This window comes from Pipistrellus kuhlii, unplaced genomic scaffold, assembly GCF_014108245.1.
Source record: "Pipistrellus kuhlii isolate mPipKuh1 unplaced genomic scaffold, mPipKuh1.p scaffold_m20_p_7, whole genome shotgun sequence".
In the NCBI taxonomy this organism is placed as follows: Eukaryota; Metazoa; Chordata; class Mammalia; order Chiroptera; family Vespertilionidae; genus Pipistrellus; species Pipistrellus kuhlii.
This window is the reverse complement of record NW_023425573.1, coordinates 3,222,479-3,242,509: the sequence shown is the minus strand read 5'-3', so window position 1 is coordinate 3,242,509 and position 20,031 is coordinate 3,222,479. Positions and strand designations below refer to the sequence as shown.

Sequence of the window (20,031 nt, the reverse complement as noted above, 5' to 3'; positions counted from 1 at the left end):
TCTATCTATCTATATAATTAGAGTCCCAAAGGATGAAAGAATGAGAATGGGGTATAAGAATATTTAAAGAGAAAATTTTAACAAGAGAGAAAATACAACTATAGTAATAAAAGCTTACTATGCCAATATACTGGTCTGCCTTCCAGATGAACTCAGGGCTGAGAGGGCCAGGCCCCTTGCATGAATTTCATGCACCAGTTCTCTAGTATTACATAAAGGAAAACAATAATACAAATAAAGGCTGATTTCACATGAGAAATCATGGTAGCTAGGAACAATGAAATGACATCATTAAAATGTGGCAATTTTTTATCCTAGTCTGTTTGGCTAAGTGGCTGGAGCATTGGGCTGCAGACCTAAGGGTCCCAGTCCCAGTCCCATTCAAGGCACATACCCTGGTTGCAGGCTTCCTGGAGCTTTGAAGGAGGCAACCAGTTGATGTGTTTCTCCTCTCTGTCTTTCCCTTTCTCTTCCACTCTTTCTCAAAATCAATGGGAAAATAACCTTGGGGGAGGGTTAAAAATAAATAAATAAAATAAAATGTGACAAAAACTTAATTCAGAATTTTATATACAACAAAAATATCCTTCTAATATTAGGGTGAAGAGTAAACATTTGAATATAAATGAAATCTAAGAGATTTTATTGCAAGCCATTTTGAAATACAGTAAATACTAAAGGATTTTCTTTGGGCTGAAAGAAAAAAAAGAAAAGAAAATGGAGATCTACAGAATTGAATATTGAGATTTAGAAATGTTAAATTATGGTTAGTATAAAGATTACATTTTTCTTTTCTTAATTTTCATAAAAAATGACATAAAATTAGATAGTATTTATTAGGCTTGTGTAAGATAAAATAATTTTGGGGTGGTACAAATGTTCTATATCTTGAGTTGGATGGTGGTTATATGCCTACTTATCTTTGATAAAACTTTCCAACTCTATACTTTAAAAATATACATTTTATTAATATATAAACTATACTTCAAAGAAGTTGATTTAAAAAAGAATGATGGGAAACTCTAAATAATAGAAAGACTTTGAAATGGTGAATTTTCTTAATAAACATAACATCCTGTTATTTCCACATGAGTATTCATTATATTCTCTAATTAATTAATGCTTAAAAGAAATATGTAGCATTATTATATTTAAATGTTTTTCTTAGCCTTGGTTCAGTAGTTCCTTTCCTAAGATTTTATGTTACAGCAATATCAGCTATGTTCAGTGATGCCTAAAGAGACTACTCTACACAAGGATGTTTATTATAGTCATTTCTACAGTAACAAAACAATACAAGCAATCTTACCCTTCAAACACAAGTGAATGCCTAAACATAGCTGGTCATACAATACTAGAAAGTCTTAAAAATCATGCATAAGAAAATGCTCATTTATTATGTTAATAGAATGTTAAGAAATAAGGAACATTGATATAGTAGGAGGGCATGTCTTAAATATATGTATAGAAAAATGATTGGATGATACACAAAAATGTTGACATAATTTTCTTTATGTGCTTACTCTATTTGAATATTATGCCTATTTAAATCAAACAATTATTCGTTTTACATGTAGATCACTTTTAAGTATATAATTAGAGGTAAATCTGAAAGATTAATATAAAACTATTGTAATCTAGGAGCTTTAACTCACAAAAATTCTGAAAAAGGATATAAAAATGGCTTAAAGGTTGAGGAACTTTGTACACTTGATTGGTGCTAATCTCTAAGGCTATATTCTACTCTAATAGTTTATGATTTTACATGTTTATTCTTGATATCTCTATTAAAAAAACTAATGGTTTGCAGATAACTCCTTTATAAAATTATCTCCTGATATTTAATTTAATTAAAAATGGAACACATTTCATGTTTTACTAAGCTGACATTTATAAATTATTTGGAAGATCAAGTTTGTAATTATATTTTGATCTGTGATATTTTTGAAGTGGCTTTTGATCAAAGGGAATAAGTTCCTACCCAATGTGAAGAAATAGGTTCTTTTAGTTGAATGATTCTAATTATGAATAAAATTACCTTCTTAAATCCTGTACTGAATAATTTTTTTGGTGCTCACAAACATGCACTCTGATTTTAGACAAGAGACTTGCAATACCTTTGCAATAGCTTTTCCTCAGCTTCTGGTGTCAGCATTTGACTATGTCAGTATCTGTCATCACTCTCTTTGCCTGATCCACTTGGAACCTTGTTTATCCAGGGATTATAACTGGAAAAGATGTTGGGTTTATTGGTAAAGTGGTTGTTCCTCATGTAAAGCCTGCTGGCCTTCGCAATAATTTTCACAAATTTAACACCCTCCCTCTCCTTTCACTCAGTTTCCTTTATTTTTAAATCCTAATTACAGGAAATGTTTTTATTGATTTTAGACAGAGAGGAAAGGACATACACACACACACACACACACACACACACACACACACACACACAGAGAGAGAGAGAGAGAGAGAGAGAGAGAGAGAGAGAGAGAGAGAGAGAGAGAGACCAACCGACCTGCAGTCTGGGTATGTGCTCTGTGTGCTCTGATCCTGATGGGCAGAGCAACCTGAGACGTTTCAGTGCCACCCCATCTGGGGCTTAGTTTAATTTTTAAAATATTTTATCAATTTGTTTTCTTTCTGTTATCTATCTATCCATTTGCTTTGGGCAATAGAAGTTCTTCAGATTAAAATTGGATTTATTCTGTAGTTAAGGAACAATTAATTGCTGTTATGCTGAACTTTGGGAAAAAGACAAATTAATTTTTATTTAATTCAAATTTAGACAATAAGACAAATATTGAACTCATTTGGAGTGAAATTATCAAATAATTTTAAACAGGCCCTGATATTGGACTAATCAAAGTAGGTTGCTAAATTTATTATTTATTTAAAATCAGCTTGTTGTTTGGAAATACAGGGGGAAACTATGTGAAAAGGAAAGGTTTTTACTATCACTTTTGTTTTTTACCTCAGATGATTTCATTAGCAATGTTCTTTATGTCCAAGAGTTTGGAGACCAATTTTATGATTATATTGGAATATTATCCTGTGTTTTTCTTTCGGTTTTCTTCAACATCTAGAAGCATAGAGAATAATATTTTATTAATACATTCTTTTTTAAATGCCTTATTATTATGTAGTCCCATTTGTGAAATTTTGTTGTTGTTCACCATTCTCTCCTTTGACCCTCTTCGACTTTGTCTATAAGCACATGGAACCTCATGATAACAGGAATTTGGATATAATGATAACAGGAATTTGGATATAATGCTGTCTCGCTGGCTTGCCATGCTATTTTATTAGCCTTACAGGAATACCAACATGCATTTTTGGTAAACAAATTTGAGACTTCACTGATGACATTTTAGTATGGCATCAGTATTATTAGTTTAAAAAATGTGTCATGACTTTGACTTTCATATTTTTGTTATATTTCTTACAGAAAAGCAGCATGCGTATTAATGACAAATGTGCTATCTCGTAGGTATTCCTAGCTATAAAAAGGAATTTGCATCAGAAGGTCCTACTCAGAGAGCACTTCGTGAAGCTAGGGAACAATACAAAAGTAAACTCAAGATGAAAGAGCGCAGAAAGGTATGGTGTTTATTTTTGTTTCCACTCATTTATACTTGACCCTCAGATCTTCAGGTCCACCAACTCATAGGGTTATCATTATTTTGCTGGAAAAGGAGTTTAGAGCTTATATTCTTTGAGCCCCTTGATGTAGGGATAGAAAATGGATGTCCTCTGACATTATGTAACTAGTTAATTGGGGGACACTCATTGTTTAGTGGCAAGGATGGCTCAGTGAACCACTCTGCCATGTATTCCAACTTAAGCATGACCGTGTCTGCTCATCTGCTCATTCTTTTCTGCTTAAAATCACCTCTCTCTAAACAAAATAAATCCTGGGTCATTCCTTATTTATTTTTTCACTAGAGGCTCAGTGCATGAAATGTGTCACTTAAGGGTGGTCCCTCAGCCCAGCCTGCACCCTCTTGTAGTCCAGGAGCCCTTGAGGGATGTCCGACTGCTGGCTTAGGCCCACTCCCCATTGGGAGTGACCTAAGCTGACGGTTGGACATTCTTAGTGCTGCAGTGAAGATGGGGAGGCTCCTGCCACCATGGCTGCACTCATCAGCTGTGAGCTCCTGTGGGAGTGCACTGACCACCAGGAGGCAGCTGCTGCATTGAGCTTCTGTTCCCTGTGGGTCTGTGTGCATCCTAGTTACTGGTCATTCCACCGTCACACCAAAACTTGCTCTCTGACATCCCCCAAGTGGTCCCAGATTGTGAGAGGGTACAGGCCAGGCCAAAGGACCCAACCAGTGCATGATCAGGGCTGGGGAGAGATGCAGGAGAGATGTGGAAGGTTGGCGAGCCTTGGAGGAGTCTTGGGAGGGCTCCAGGGTGTGTCTGGCTGGTTTTGATCAGCTCAGATCAGCTGGACCCCAGCAGCAAGCTCACCTATTGGTCAGAGCATCTGCCCGCTGGTGGTTAGTTCACATTATAACAACTGGTTAACCAGTTGACTGCCCCATGGTGATCAGTGCACATCATAGCGAGCAGTTAAGTGGCCTTAGCATATCATCAGCATATTACACTTTGATTGGTTGAATGGTTGACCAGATGACCACTTAGAATATTAGGCTTTTATTATATAGGTTAGTATGACTTCAGATTTTCTTAGTCTACTTTAAAAGTAGAACGGAAAGAATTATATCTCATTTAAGAATCTTCCTATAGTCTAGCCAGTGTAGCTCAGTGGTTAAGTGTCGATCTATTAACCAGGAGGTCACAGTGAGATTCAGGATCAGGGCACATACTTAGGTTGGGTGGTCAGTCCCAGGTAGGGAGCATGAGGGAGACAGCCAATCGATGATTCTCTCTCATTGATGTTTCTGTCTCTCCCTTCCTCTCTCTGAAATCAATAAAGAAAGAACACATCCATATTAAAAAGAATCTCCTTATAATGAGTTCCTTTGCCTTGCAATCAGGCCAATAGTTAAATTTTTTTGTGTAATGATTACAGAAAAATTGGCATTAAAAATGTCTGGGCAGAGAGATAAAAAATGAGGAAGAAAGAAAACCCTGTGAGGGGTTTTAGTTTCTTGTTAAGAAAATTGCATAAATATCTAACTGAGGTAATGAATTTTCTTCATAAAATAGTTATTTTCTTCGAGTTCTAAAATATCAGGCATTCATTTAAAGATGAACATATTTACATTGAAATGTATTTTAGCCATAGTTTGTAAAACAACGAAGTATTATGAATTCAAATACTATAATAAATCATTTACTTAGCTAGTATCAATAACACTTTCCTTCTAAATGGTATGCATTGGAATTCAGTATTGTATATAATATCTGTTTATTGTTGCTCCTCACTTGAGGATATTTTTCCATTGGTTTTTAGAGAGAGTGGAAAAGAGAGAGAGGAGGACAGAGAGAAACATTAATGTGAAGGAAACACATTGACTTTTGCCTCTAGGATGAGACCCTGACCAAGGTCAGGGCCAGGGAAGAGCCTGCAACCAAGGTACATGCCCTTGACCAGAATGGAACCTAGGACCCTTTGGTCAGCAGGCCAATGCTCTATCCACTGAGCCAAACTGGCTGAGGCTATATAATATCTGAACGAAATGCAGGCTAAATGCTTTTGGGTTACACTAAGGCTTTGATGATCTTTTTTGGTGATATTCATTTTAGTGTTTCATTATCGCTGTTGTTCCTATTGACTTGCGGATTATCTGTTATTGTTCCTACTAATTTATGGTATCTTTGCTAGATCCCCTCTTCTAGTCAGTTCCTTCCCAGCTTCCCCATGCCAGCAACTTCCCATCAGGGCGGACCTTTCCTTTTCACCTCCATAACCTTCCCCATTCCCCCATCTGCCTTTGATTGGAGTCTCAGCCAGAAGCAAGCAGAGCTGTTGGGATGACTGCTGCCGTCAATAAGTAGTGCTTGTTCTTGTTTGGGTAATTTTTGTTTATCTCCACGGAGATTAGCAGTGCAGGTAGCAAATAGAGCACTCAGAACAATAGACGTAATAGCGGTAAGGATTTAGGTGTGATGACAGCGATTGTCATCGGCAGCATTTTCATCTCCTAATGGCATCTGCATTCTCTCAGGTGGTAAATCATACTTAGAGATGATTTCTCCATTCATTCTCTAAGTGCTGTGGCTTGTAAGACTTTCCATTAGTAATACAATCTAACAAAAAGCTACTCAAGTATTGGACAAGTACATTAAATATTTCTGCATACTATACATTTTTATTGGTGTTGCATTAAAATATTTATTATAATACCTACAACATAATAGAAAAATTCAGGCCTTACCAAAGAAGGAGTGAAGAATATAGCAAATTCTCCCTCCCTTTACTGGATTACCATTTTTACCAATTTTATTTTCCTTTTCCTGCAAGTTTGTGCACTTTGACCACATCTCCCCGATTCTCCACACCTCTGCCCCTGGCAACCACCAACCTCCTGTCTGTTTCTATAAGTTTGGATTTGTTTTTACATTCCACATATAAGTGTGTCATACATTATTTTTCTTTATCTGATTTCATTGAGCATAATGTCCAAAGGGCCATTTATGTTGTTTTAAAGAGCACATGTCCTTACTCAAGGCTGAATAATATTCCATTCCTATTATTTCCATATCTTGGATGTTGTGAATACTCCTGCAATGAACTTAAGAGTGCTACTATCTCTTAAAGATCCTGTTTTCGTTTTCTTTGGGAATATATCTAGATAATTTTTTGAGGGACCTTCAAGTGCTTTCCAAAGTGTACCTTTTCAACGGTACAACAAAGTACCTTTATCTCCACATCCAATTGTGGCCTATGTTATATTGAGGTATGTTTCTTAAATATCCAATTTGTTGAGGGGGTTTTATACTGAAAAGATGTTGAAGTTTGCAAATCCTTTTCTTGTATCTGTTGAGATGATCACATGACTTTTTCTTTTCTTTTTTCTTTTTTGTATATTGTGAAAACACAAGTTGGTTTTAATTGAACATAGGATAAGAAAATTAGAAAAACAGTTTTGCTTACAGTATTCAAAACTTATGGTTTCCATATGACAAAGAAGACATTGGAGTCATTGAGGAGTGAGTGAAATTCAAACTGTATCTTAGATGCTAAACAGTCCTCCTTCTGATTAAAATAATAAATTTGTTTTTAACAATTTGAAAAAGATTCTGAGCTGACATTTTTTAAACATTTCTTTATTAAGTTATTACATATGTGTCCTTATTCCCCCATTTCCCTCCTGCCCCACTCATGTTCTCACCCCCCTGTTGTCTGTGTCCATCGGTTATGCCTATATGCGTGCATACAAGGCCTTTGGTTGATCTCCCCGCCTTACCCCCATCCTCACCTACCTTCCCTCTGAGGTTTGACAGTTTGATCGCTGCTTCTCTTTCTTTGGATCTATTTGTTGTTCATCAGTTTATGTTGTTCATTATATTCCACAAATGAATGAGATCATGTGATATTTATCTTTCTCTGACTGGCTTATTTCACTTAGCATAATGCTCTCCAGTTCCATCCATGCTGTTGCAAATGGTAAGAATTTCTTCTTTTTTGACTTTTATCTTTCATTTTATTACTGTAATATCACACGTACTAACTTGCTTATGTTAAACCACCTTATATTCCAAGGGTAAATCCCACTTGATCATGGTGTAAGATCCTTTTAATTCATTGAATTCAATTTGCTAATACTTAATTGAGATTTTTGAATTTATATTCATCAGAGCTAGTGGTACATATTTTCTTGTAGTGCCCTATTTTGATTTTTGTATTATGAGTCTGGGGGTGTTTCATTCTCTTCATTTTTTTGGGAAGATTTTGAGAAGGATCTGTGTTAAGTCTTTTATTCATGTATGGTAGAACTCACCAATTAAACAATCTGGTTCTGGCCTTTTTTGTTTGGGAAGTTTTTTTTATTACGCATTTATTCTTCTTATATTAGTTATTCAGATTTCCTATTTCTTTGTGATTCAATCTTGGGAGGTTGCATATTTCTTGGAATTTATCCATTTTCCCCTAGAATAATAATCATTGGTATATAATTATTCATAGTAAGTCTTTTATGATTCTGTGTATTTCTGTGTTATAAGTAGTAATATGTTCTTTCATTTCTCATATTTATTTGAGTCTTTGTCTTTTCATATGGCTAAAGGTTTGTTGATTTTTGTTTATCTTCAAAAAACAGTGCTTAGTTTTGATTTTTTCTATTGCTGTTCTGGATTTCTAAGACTCAAAGGAAATCACCTTGAAATTTCATTTGCAGAACAGATTTACTTAAGTTAAATGTTTATTTTGGTTGTATTTAGGGGATCTGGTGGAGATTATGGGGATTTTATAAAACTAGTCTCCACAGACTACCTTAGCAGCCTTCTAGACTGTCTTTAATAGTCCACTCGGTATGGCATTGAATATTTCTTCCTGAAACATGCCTCTACAAACTGGTCTTATTTAGACGTCTGTGTATCTTTATTTGTCAAGTCTGTTACTAATCTGATTCCCAATATATTATATTAATTCCTCTATATATTTCTATAACATAAAATCCCTCCTATAAGGTTTAGTTAATATGAGAGTATACTTTAAAATTAATTTTTATGTTGTAAACTATTTTTATCTTTAATCTGTGTGAGCATTGGGAAAGCAGTTTTCTTCTGCCTTTATGCTAATCAGTAGGTGAAATAGTCAATGGGTTAGGTTTGGAGAGATAACTACATATATAAAACAATTTCCTTCTACATGTGAAATATATTTTACTCTAAGGGAACTAAAAGCCATTACACAATGGATACTTTTTAAAATCACATTAGTCATAGTTAGGAGAAAAACATTACTACTTAAATTGGACTTTGGTTATAATATATAAAATTTTCAATGTGCCAGTATATTAAAGAGAAGCAGAATAGAAGAATTCCATATAGACTTGAATCATTTTAAACAGTATTATTTATGTGTGGAATTTATTTTTCATTGTAGAGGGGTAAAAAAAAATCAAATGACATCAACTGTAATTCAAATCTGTTGTTTTAATGACTCACTGAAGATTTAAATGTGTAGCTTACAATCACAATTCTTATACATTTCAATTTTTATATCTTAAAAATCTACCATTCATCTAGTGTCCAGACCTATAGACTCAGTGATTTTGCAAGAAAAGAGAAAAAGAACCACCATTGAAAATATTTCAAGAAATTGGGTAGAAAAATTAAAAAAAGATAAGGGATTACTAACTTGTTCCTTCCATCCTTATACTGCCTGATTTTTTAAAAATATATATTTTTATTGATTTCAGAGAAGAAGAGAGTGGGAGAAAGAAATAGAAACATCAATGATGAGAGAGAATAATTGATTGGCTGCCTCCTGCATGCCCCCTAGTAGAAACAATCTACTAGGGATTGAACCTGCAAACTGGGCATGTGCTTTGATTGGAATTGAACCCTGGACCTTTCAGTCCACAGGTTGACGCTCTATCTACTGAGCCAAACCAGGTAGGGCCTGATTTAATTTTTAGTATATTTTTGCTTGGCAGTAGCTGGGTTCGCTCAGTGGATAGAGCATTGGCCTTCAGACTAAAGGGTCCTGGGTTTGATTCCAGTCAAGGCACGTACCTAGGTTGCAGGCTTGATCCTCAGCCCTGGTCACCGTGTGCGAGGGAGGCAACCAATTGATGTGTCTCTCTCACATTGATATTTCTCCTTCTCTGTCTCTCTCCTTCCTTTCCATTCCCTCTAAAAATTCAATGAAAAAATATCCTTAGGTGAGGATTAATAAAAATGAAATTAAAAAATATATATATATATATGATCTTGGTTGGAGTACAGACATGTCTTTTTAAATGAAAACATTCTGTCTAGATTAATACATTCCCACATGTAAACAGATTTATGTTCTTATTATATACTAGAGGCCTGGTGCACAAAATTCGTGCATCAGCATGAGAGGGGGGCTTCCCTCATCCCAGCCTGCACCCTCTCCAATTCTGGACCTTTTGAGGGATGTCTGATTCCCAGGGACATCCAGCAGTTGGACATCCTTCTCACAATCCTGGACCACTGGCTCCTAATCACTCACCTGCCTGTCTTCCTGGTCACCCTTTACTGACTCCCTCTGCTGGTCTGGTTGCTCCTCAATGTCCACCCTACCAGCTTGGTTGCCCCCAGTGGCCTCCCCTGCCAGCCTAGTCATCCCTCACTTCCCCCACTGCCAGCCTAATTGCAGCCAAATGCCCCCCCCCCCCCCCCCGCTAGTCTGGTTGCCCCCAACTACAATCCCCCTGACAACCTGGTGTCTCCTAACTGCCCCCCTGCCAGCCTGGTTGCCTATTATTGCCCCCCCCCCCCCTTTCTGGCCTGGTTGCCCCACACTGCCTGCTTGTTTTTTTTTGTTTTTCTTTGTGTGTATGTGTGTATGTGTGTTTGTTTGTTTATTTGTTTGTTTGGTCATCCCTCACTAACCCCTATACCACCCTGGTGCCCCAAGCAGCCTGCTTTTTCAGTTGTTTAGTCATCCCTCACTAACCCCCTTCCCCCCCCCCGCCAGCTTGGTTGTAGTCAGCCATTTTATGAGGGTGTGACTGTCAATTTGCATATTACCTGTTTATTATATAGGATTTCTGATGGGAAACATGTTTTAAAGAATTATAAAGATATTATCAAGAAAACAGATATTTCTTCTTCAAATAGTTGGAAAGGATGGACATTACAATATATACGATAAAGTTTTTAAAATATTTTATAACCAATTTTTAAACGTTAAAAATTAAAAGGAATAAATAGCTTTTATATTTTTGGGAAACATTCACATTATTTTATACTTAAATAAAGTATTAAAATCTTATTGCAGAAACAATTAAAAAGTTTATACAAACTAAAATTCTTAGATTACTTATCCAGGCAACAGGGGGTTCAGCAATAATTACTCAGAAATTATTTTAAGTATGAATTACTTTGAAGCCTAATCTGTATTTGAAACTCTCATCCACCTCTTATTTTATTACTTTTACAAAACTGGGCAAATACTAAACATCTATGCTTCCAACTCTATAAACTGGGGAGAATATTATGTGAGTCAAAGGATTTGTGTCACAATTTAATGATATATGTGATATACCTAGCACAGTACCTATTTATAATTGATGCTTATGAAATGATAGTGTTTCTACAGAAGAGATTATGTACCTGAAGCTAAATAATACTTAGTTGTTAACGCTATTTCATTCTTTTGTGTGAAATATGATGTATGTAACACTAAATAGAAGTTCATTAGACTTCTAGTCACTCCTTGTAACCATTTTTTGGGTTACTTTATTATATATCATATTACTTGAATAATTAGGTAATGGCTTTCTGTGACTGCAGGTATGGTTTTTCTAATTCAGATTACACACAAAAGGAGATATGGAAATTAGAGCATTATGGTGATGAATTTGCTGTGCTAATGTTTGCACATTTCCTGTTATATGTTAAAACATTGCTGTTAAGTTCATAAAAATTGTACGCCCCCCTCAACTGCTTTAGGGGCTTTTCTATATTTTGATTCACTTACTGAAAATTTTAAATGTTATTTAATATCTTTATTATGACAGCTACTAGTGATTATATAGATTACAGTTTAAATATAATGAAAATGTGAAGACAGGAACAGTTTCTTCAGTTCTGATATGACAGTGTACAGCATCAGGATGTGCTATGCCACCCTGGCTATGATAATGGCATATTTCAAGAGCAATTCAATGCTCTTACATGCTGATGCTTCGCATTTATTAGATGGAATTTAGCTGCATTTTGTATAGTAATTCTTGAATCTTGCTATGTAGTTATTATTATTTTCTTGCCTCAAGTATCTCTGTGAGTTTGGCATCAACCCAAGATCCGGTCAACAGTTTGCCAATAATTGTGAATATTGCATTAGGATGTTAAATCATTCTATTTATCAGACATAAAGTTGCTAAAATGGAAATTAGTTTTGCATTTTTTAAAGTTTAGAAATATGGAAGGTATTAAAAACTCTAACACCATGTGCAAATGGGAATTTTAATGCACATAATTTTATAATAATGTTGAATGTCTTCAACAGTAGGAATAATTTATTAAAAATCCCTAAGGAAATATATTAATCAAAATATTTATTTGTAAAATCCTGCCATGTTAAATACATAAGGATTAACCAACTTGTTTATAAATCTGTTCTGAATAGAAAATCAAATAAATGGAAATATATTATTACACTAAATATATTCTGCTTATGTAAAAACAAGCAAATATGAATCAGAATAAAAGCAATTAAGAAATGCTAAGTATTCTCAGGTTTTTAACTCTACTATTTACTTTTAATTAGCCTAAGCATAGATTATTTAGAAAATACAAAAATGAGATTATGATAGTAATGCTCAGGATTTTGAAAACATCAGTCAATATCTACATTATAGTTCAGAATAACACTTTATGGAACATTATGGATTTGTACATTAAATGTACTAAATTTAAAAATTAAATATTTTCTAGGAATATATAATTTAAATGTATTATGTGCATATTTGAATATCCTATATAATAAAACCCAGTGACTAAATGGCAGGTTGACCAGAATGACCGGTTGACCAGTTGCTATGATGTGCACTGACCACCAGGGGGGAAAAGGCTCAAGGTAGGAGTTGCCCCATGGTGGTCAGTGCAGACTGAGATGAGTGGAGATCCCACAGCAGGCTAATCCCAACAGGCCCCCACCAGTGCACGAATCCTGTGCACCAGGCCTCTAGTAATATATAAATTATATTAACTATATTTTACTAATGGCCCAGTGCACAAAATCTGTGTACGGGGGCCAGGGGGTTTGTTCTTCAGTCCAGCGTGCACTCTCTCCAATTGGGCCTAGACAGTCAGTTGGACATCTCTCTCACAATCCAGGACTGCTGGCTCCCAACTGCTTGCCTGCCTGCCAGCCTGATCACCACTTAACCACTCCCCTGCCAGCCTGATCAATGCCTAACTGCCCCCCTGCTGGGCCGATTGCCCCTTACTGCCCTCCCCTGCCAGCCTATTCACCCCTAACTGTCATCCCCCGCAGGCCTGGTTGCCCCATACTGCCCTCCTTTGCCAACCTGGTCCCCCACTTCTGCCCTCCCCTGCAGGCCTTGTCCCTCCCAACTCCCCTCCTTTATAGTCCTGGCCCACTCTCCCCAACACCCCCCTGCTGACCCAGTCACCCCTAACTGCCCTCCTTTGCCAGCCTGGTTGCTCCCAACTGCCCTCCCCTGCAGGCCTGGTTCCCTCCCCACTGCCCTCCCCTGCTGGCCTGGTCACCCCCAACTGCCCTCCCCTACAGGCCTGGCCTCCTAACTTCTCTCCCCCTGCAGGCCCGGTCACCCCAAACTGCCCTACGCTGGTGGCCATCTTGTGTCCACATGGGGGCAGCCATCTTTACCACATGTGGCTGTCCATCTTGTGTGTTAGAGTGATGGTCAATTTGCATATTACCTCTTTATTATATAGGATATTGATAACGAATGAATGAATATATATGTAGTCTTCTCTTTTCATTTAGTGTTTTGTTGCTAAGATTGTTCTATGTAACTTATATGTAATTATATAGCTTATTTGAAAATACTTACTGTTTTATTTTTTATTAAAATTGCACACCAAGGTTGTTTCCAAAGTCTTAATGGAATAAACTGTGCTGCATGAATATTCTTGTTTATCATTAGGTGCATATATGCAAGACTTTCTGAAGTATGCTAATATAGGAGTGGAATTGTTGGATTATTAGGGATGAGGATTTACTAAATAGTGTCAAATGCTTTTCCAAATTAATTGAATGAACATGTTTACAAATCTACACTTTCTATTACTTTAAACCCTTTTCAGCACTTGGTATTACCAGGGTTTTTGATTTTTGCCAATCTAATGAGTAAAATGTTGCTATTGAGTTTTAATTTTCATTTTTCTGATTAATAATTAAATTAAATATGTTCTCTTTTGTTTATAAGCAATTCATATGTTAGGTCATAAGTTTTGCTCATTTTTTTTACATTAGGTTATTGGTCTTTTATCTGCAGTGTATTTTAGATACTAATTTTTGATCAGTTAAATGAATACATAGTAGATATCTTGCCCTAGATGGTGACTTATATTTTCTATTGTTATAGTGTCTTTTATTGAATAGAAATTCTTCATTCTGTCTCGTTTTACAACTAAAATATAGATCATTGTTATTTTTAAAAAAGTAACTAAAAATGTTTTTCATTGTAATGTAGTTGTTTGTTAATAATTTGTTATATGGCAAAATTTATGGATATTTGCTTGAGATCCTATGTTTGTCTTTCATCAGGTTAGTGCTAATTTTTAAAATCATAAATGAATATTTATATTTAAATGTTCAGATTTTGTTTTATCATGAATTAATATTGAATGCTTTGAAATGGTTTTCTCCATTAATATTTTAGTGTGGTAAATGGCATAATAGATTTTCTAATGTAAACATTTTCTTCCATTATTGGGCTAAAATGGCCTTATTCATGTGTTACCTGATTTATATATCACTGAATCTAATTCAATGTTATTTTTTTACAATGGTTACTTCTATTTTATGAAGAAAATTGGCATTTAGTTTCCTTTTTTAGTAACTGTCTTTTTATAATTTTGGTATTATTGGAGAATATTTCCCTCTTTGTCTCTGCTTTAAAAGAGTATTTATATTGTGGAAGACCTATTCCAAAATTTGTGGTACAAATCTTAAAATTAGTAGGAGCTGTTAAACATTTATAGGAAGATTTTATTCTATTGAGGGCGATTTTTAAATATAATTGAACTATACACGTGTTTTTTTCTCCAATTTGTATGTTACTAACAAATATTTGCATGAATATGACTATTGTATCTTAAGTTTCAAATTTATCAGCATAAAGGTATTTGCCATATTTTTATCTTTTTAATCTCAAAGAGATTCATGGTCTTATTTTCTTTTTATTTTTATATCAATTTCTCTTCCTCCCTTTTTTAGTTACCCCCTCACACCACCTCCTCTAATCTCTTATCTGTCTTCCTGGAGATATATGAATTTATTGGTATTTTTGAAGGTGCAAGTTATGAGTTTTATGATTCTCTATTATATGCCTATTTTTTATTACATAGAATATTTTAATTTTTGTTCAGTTTTAAGTATTTCAGGATTTCCATTATGATTCATTCTTTGACCCATGGTTTATTTAGAGGGAATTTTTAATTGTACATGTGTATGGGTTTTGGGTTACCTTTTTTGGTTATCATATATTTCTGTTTTGAAATAAATCACAGAGCACATAATCTGTAGGAAATAAAAAAAAATGTTGGGAGTTGCTATGGCAGAGATTTTCTTCCTGTTCTTTTTAAAAATGTATCTATTTTATTGGTTTCAGAGAAGAAGGAAGCGGGAGAGAGAGATAGAAACATCAATGATGAGAGAAAATCATTGATTGGCTGCCTCCTGCACACCCCTACTGGGGATCAAGCCTGCAACCCAGGCATGTGCCCTTAGCTGGAATCGAACCTGGGACCCTTCAGTCCGCAGCCTGATGCTCTATCCATTGAGCCAAACCTGCTAGGGCTCTTCCTGCTCTTAAAGCTGATGAACAAGTGATAGTTGCATTTATTGTAATCCCTGTGAACAATATTGCTTCCTCAGCTAATACAAGCAAAAATAAATTATACATTTATTTTATCAAATATTAAGCAACAGTTAAAGCAATATACATTGGTTTACTATTTTCTTTCATACTGTATCTCAGTTGCATTGTTGCCTAGCATGTGACATATTTCCCACTGGTATTTGCAATGCATGTCAAAGTGGCAGTGATGTTTATTGCTTTCTTTTGGAACTTAATGTTTATGGTTAGAAAAAACCCTGGATAAATGATGCACTTGATCTGATGATGAAGGATAAGAACAGTGATATGCACTGTTTAGAATAATATATCACAAGACACTGTCAGATGATCCCTAGAGTGTGTGCTCATGCTTCATATGCATTATTTTTCTTCAGAGACGGATATTACCCATTTTTGAGATGACAAAAAGAGAGCAGAGGAAAATGGGTTGCCATATGAAACAAAAATAAGTACATTATCACTCACAAAATGTGTTATTGTAAACTGGTTGGCACATATACACATTTTTATTTCAAAAGAAAAAGGCCAAGATGGGATTTTACAATTTACACAGCAATGAAAATGTGGCTACAGGAATCATGTGAGTTGCTTTAATACTCTTGGAGAAATTAAATGTTTCCCAGGGTAATTCTGTGCAATCATATATTGGATTATTCTTTGTTATGTAAGGTTCTCTTTCTTTTAATAACCTAGTGCCCTTATAGAGTTTGTAGAAACCATAGTTATTTGGTATGGAATGACTTCTAGGTTAATTTTCAAAAATTTTTGTTAGCTTAACCTTTTTTTTTTTTTAAAAAAAAAAAGGAATCATGCTTTTCCATTAGTAATTAAAAAAAAAAGCAACAATACCCATAAGCATGCATATTTACGCATACATATTTAGAATCACCAGGCTGCTTATTTGGTACATCCGTAGGAAAATCAGAAATAGTACCAGATATCACAGAGTCACTTCCCAATTATGCAATTTTTAATTTCCATCCCCAAGATACAATATTTCTATAGGCTGTGCATTTTTCTCTTTGCCTGAGATGGAGTTAATGGTTCTTCTAGATCAAAGCTTGGCCTGGCTACCATCTTTACCATCCTGGCACAAGCCTGAGGGGGCGGGGGTACATGATCTCAGAGCCTTAACCTCCAGAGGTAGATATAATACCCACAGTGTCAGCCGGTCTGTGATGTCAGCTCAGATTTTCTCTGTACTTCCCCTTCCCTGACCCAGCTCTTATCTATTAGGGGGGGTGGGGGGGCTATCTTCTAACCAATTCTTTCACCATGATGCTGATTCAAACACTAGAGTTATCTATACATTTTCTTAGTACATTAATTAACTAGTGAATTTTAAAAACACAAAATCTTATTTCATATTCTGATACAGAATTTTACTATTTTAAATGTGGTGCTCTTCATTCTCCAAGTAAAGGAAACAGGGCTCCTTGGAGAAGTATCTGATGCTTTAGCTTGAGCGGGGAACATATGTAATGAGCCTGAAATAGGTTATAGTATCAGAAAGCAAAAGACAAAAACAGGTGGGCATACCAAAAGGACATAGATCACAGGTGTTGATCTGAAGAAGCTACAAATGACCAAAGCTGTGACCATTTGAACAACATAACATCTTATTGTACTATAACTCCAAGTATAAAGTATATAGACGTGAGTCAATACTGATATAAATATAAACAAATGATTAAGTAAAAGGGAAGGGAAAGATCTTCATTTTAGAAGGATTCCAAAATAAGAACATTTTCCATGCCATTCAATGTTGTTCCACAAGATCATTTTTAGTAATTAGTACACCATTTGTGTGAGAGGCATAATTTATTTAGGACATACATGTTGATTTTATGTTTTCTTTTTTTCTCCTTAATATAGTAATAATTAGCCACTTAAATCCTTGCATATGTAACTTTAGTCAATAACCAATTTCTGAGTCAGAGTTTTATGGTTGTAGCTGCAGAAACTTTGGCAACTTGATAAAAGCTTAAGGGTTCATTGGAAGGCATTAAGAAAATTCACACAAATAAAGAAAAAGATAAGCTTTAGGTCTCAGGAAAGAGAAAAACCACAGCATTTTACTCTTGGGATGAATAAGTTGTGGTGTTTCTGTCTTTAGGTCAATTTGCTCCATGTTAGCATGGTTGGTGGCTCATCTTGGGTTATCCCTTGGAAGTCAAGGTGCCATGGATGACTCCAACCAAGTGGCACACTAACACAGAAACAATCCCTCCGAGCCGAAACCGGTTTGGCTCAGTGGATAGAGCATCAGCTTGCGGACTCAAAGGTCCCAGGTTCGATTCCAGTCAAGGGCATGTAACTTGGTTGTGGGCACATCCCCAGTAGGGGATGTGCAGGAGGCAGCTGATCGGTGTTTCTCTCTCATCAATGTTTCTATCTCTCTATCTCTCTCCCTTCCTCTCTGTAAAAAATCAATAAAATATATTAAAAGAGAGAAAGAGAGAGAGAGAGAGAGAGAGAGAGAGAGAGAGAGAGAGAGAGAGAGAGAGAAACAATCCCTCGGAGCACAATATGACTCCTGAAACCAGAATAAGGGGAAATGGACTTGAATTGCAAAAATGAAGGCCTTTGCTTCATTACCATACTATAACTTCCTAAACATAGATTTTTTAAAATATGTATTTTTATTGATTTCAGAGAGGAAGGGAGAGGGAAAGAGAGATAGAAACATTGATGATAAGAGAGAATCATCAAATGGCTGCCTCCTACATGCCCCACACTGGAGATGGAGCCCACAACCTGGGCATGTGCAGTGACTGGGAATGGAACCATGATGGCCTAGTTCATAGGTTGATGCTCAACCAGTAAGCCACACCTGCTGGGTCTAAGTGGAATATTTATGTGCAGCAGTATATTGCAAATTTTACCTGAGGAAAAGACATACCAGTTATAATTCTAACCATATGATTTCATTCATATTTGGGATATACAACTAAAGGAACAAATGAATAAAGAAGAAAAACAAAAACACACGCAGACAAAAGTATGATGGAAGATGATTTGACTTTGGGTGGTGGGCACATAGTGCAACATACAGATCATGTATCGTAGAAATGCACACTGGAAACTGTATGAATTTATTATCAGAGTTGCCCCAAGAAAATTAATTAAAAAAGAAAGTTAAGTTAGAACTGACATATAAGCATCCTACTGTAAAAGGCCACACTGATTGCGATCTTTCTTTTGAGACTATGCTTCTTGAATGAATAGCCATTTTTTTCTAATATATATGGAGTTAAAGACTGAATTTCAAATGATTCTTGATTGATTTGTGTCTCCAAAGCAATGGAAGCAAGGACAGTTTTGGTACTCTCCAGAAATAATTGCTGTGTTAAATTATATGAATGTATTTCATGGTATCTCAACTCTAGATGTTAAAACTGAACATCCTATCTGCTTTATAATGATTGTTTAGGAAAGATTGCTCTAGCAAATGGCTATCATTAAAGTATACAGTGCAAATTTAATTTCCTTTGCTGAACATAAAATTTGCCTAAGAAATAGTGCATCTTATTTTCTACATAGTGATTTTGAGGGAAATAGTACTGAATGGAGAATAAAATGCCTTGTCTCTTATTATGTAGTTAAATCAAACAAATAACCAAATGCTGACATAGAAAAGCAATGGGATAAAATGTATTGAAGAATAACGATTATTTCATTTAGTTATTTGGTCATATTTCATTCACATGGAGCTCAATTACATCTCATTGCACCAATTGTTCAGGACAGAAAACAAATCTAAACTCACTTGACTGCATCAAATTATCTATTTTAATATGTTCTGCCAAATAACAAGGTCACCCAGTGTATTGAGGGCCATAGCCAGCAGTCTTTTAGATGTGTATCTAGGCTCTCTTTATAATCCTAGTAATTCTTACTCGCTGTGTAATCCGGGACAAGTAATTTTACCTTGGTCTTTTTTAACCAGCTGATCTTTCACTGAGTTACCCTCTCCCCTTTTCATCGAAGGCAGGCATGCCTTTTATTCCCTATATCCTTTGTACCTTATAATTCCTATGTGCTAATGAACTTAGATGTCTGAGGACTCAGTCATTCTCAAAGTCACAGTCAGATGTAGCTGAAAGTACATAGAGTCATAAGTCCTGAGTTTTAGTCTAGTAGACTTTGGTTTCTCAAAATTGGGAGCATGAGGAGGAATGTCTGTGGCTGGTGGAAGCAGTCAGTGTGGGTAGGGAGGGAGATGACACTAAGATCATCACTTTCTTCTGAAAGCAATCACATTTATTTCTGACCTGTATGCCAAGCAATATAAATATTGGACATTTAGAAAAATGTGGAGTGCTGTAGACTTCTGATGCTATATAAAATCTAT

The 20,031-nt window shown here is 35.5% G+C and overlaps 1 protein-coding gene across 1 annotated transcript in view; it reads left to right on the top strand.

The window, feature by feature from the left end:
- The window catches only part of SPAG16 (sperm associated antigen 16), a 560,091-nt gene that overhangs the window by 37,237 nt on the left and 502,823 nt on the right, over nucleotides 1–20,031 (top strand). The window contains exon 9 of the mRNA XM_036422106.2: nucleotides 3,485–3,594. Within this exon, the coding sequence (XP_036277999.1) occupies nucleotides 3,485–3,594 (110 nt within the window). The remainder of the gene's footprint in view (nucleotides 1–3,484; nucleotides 3,595–20,031) is intronic.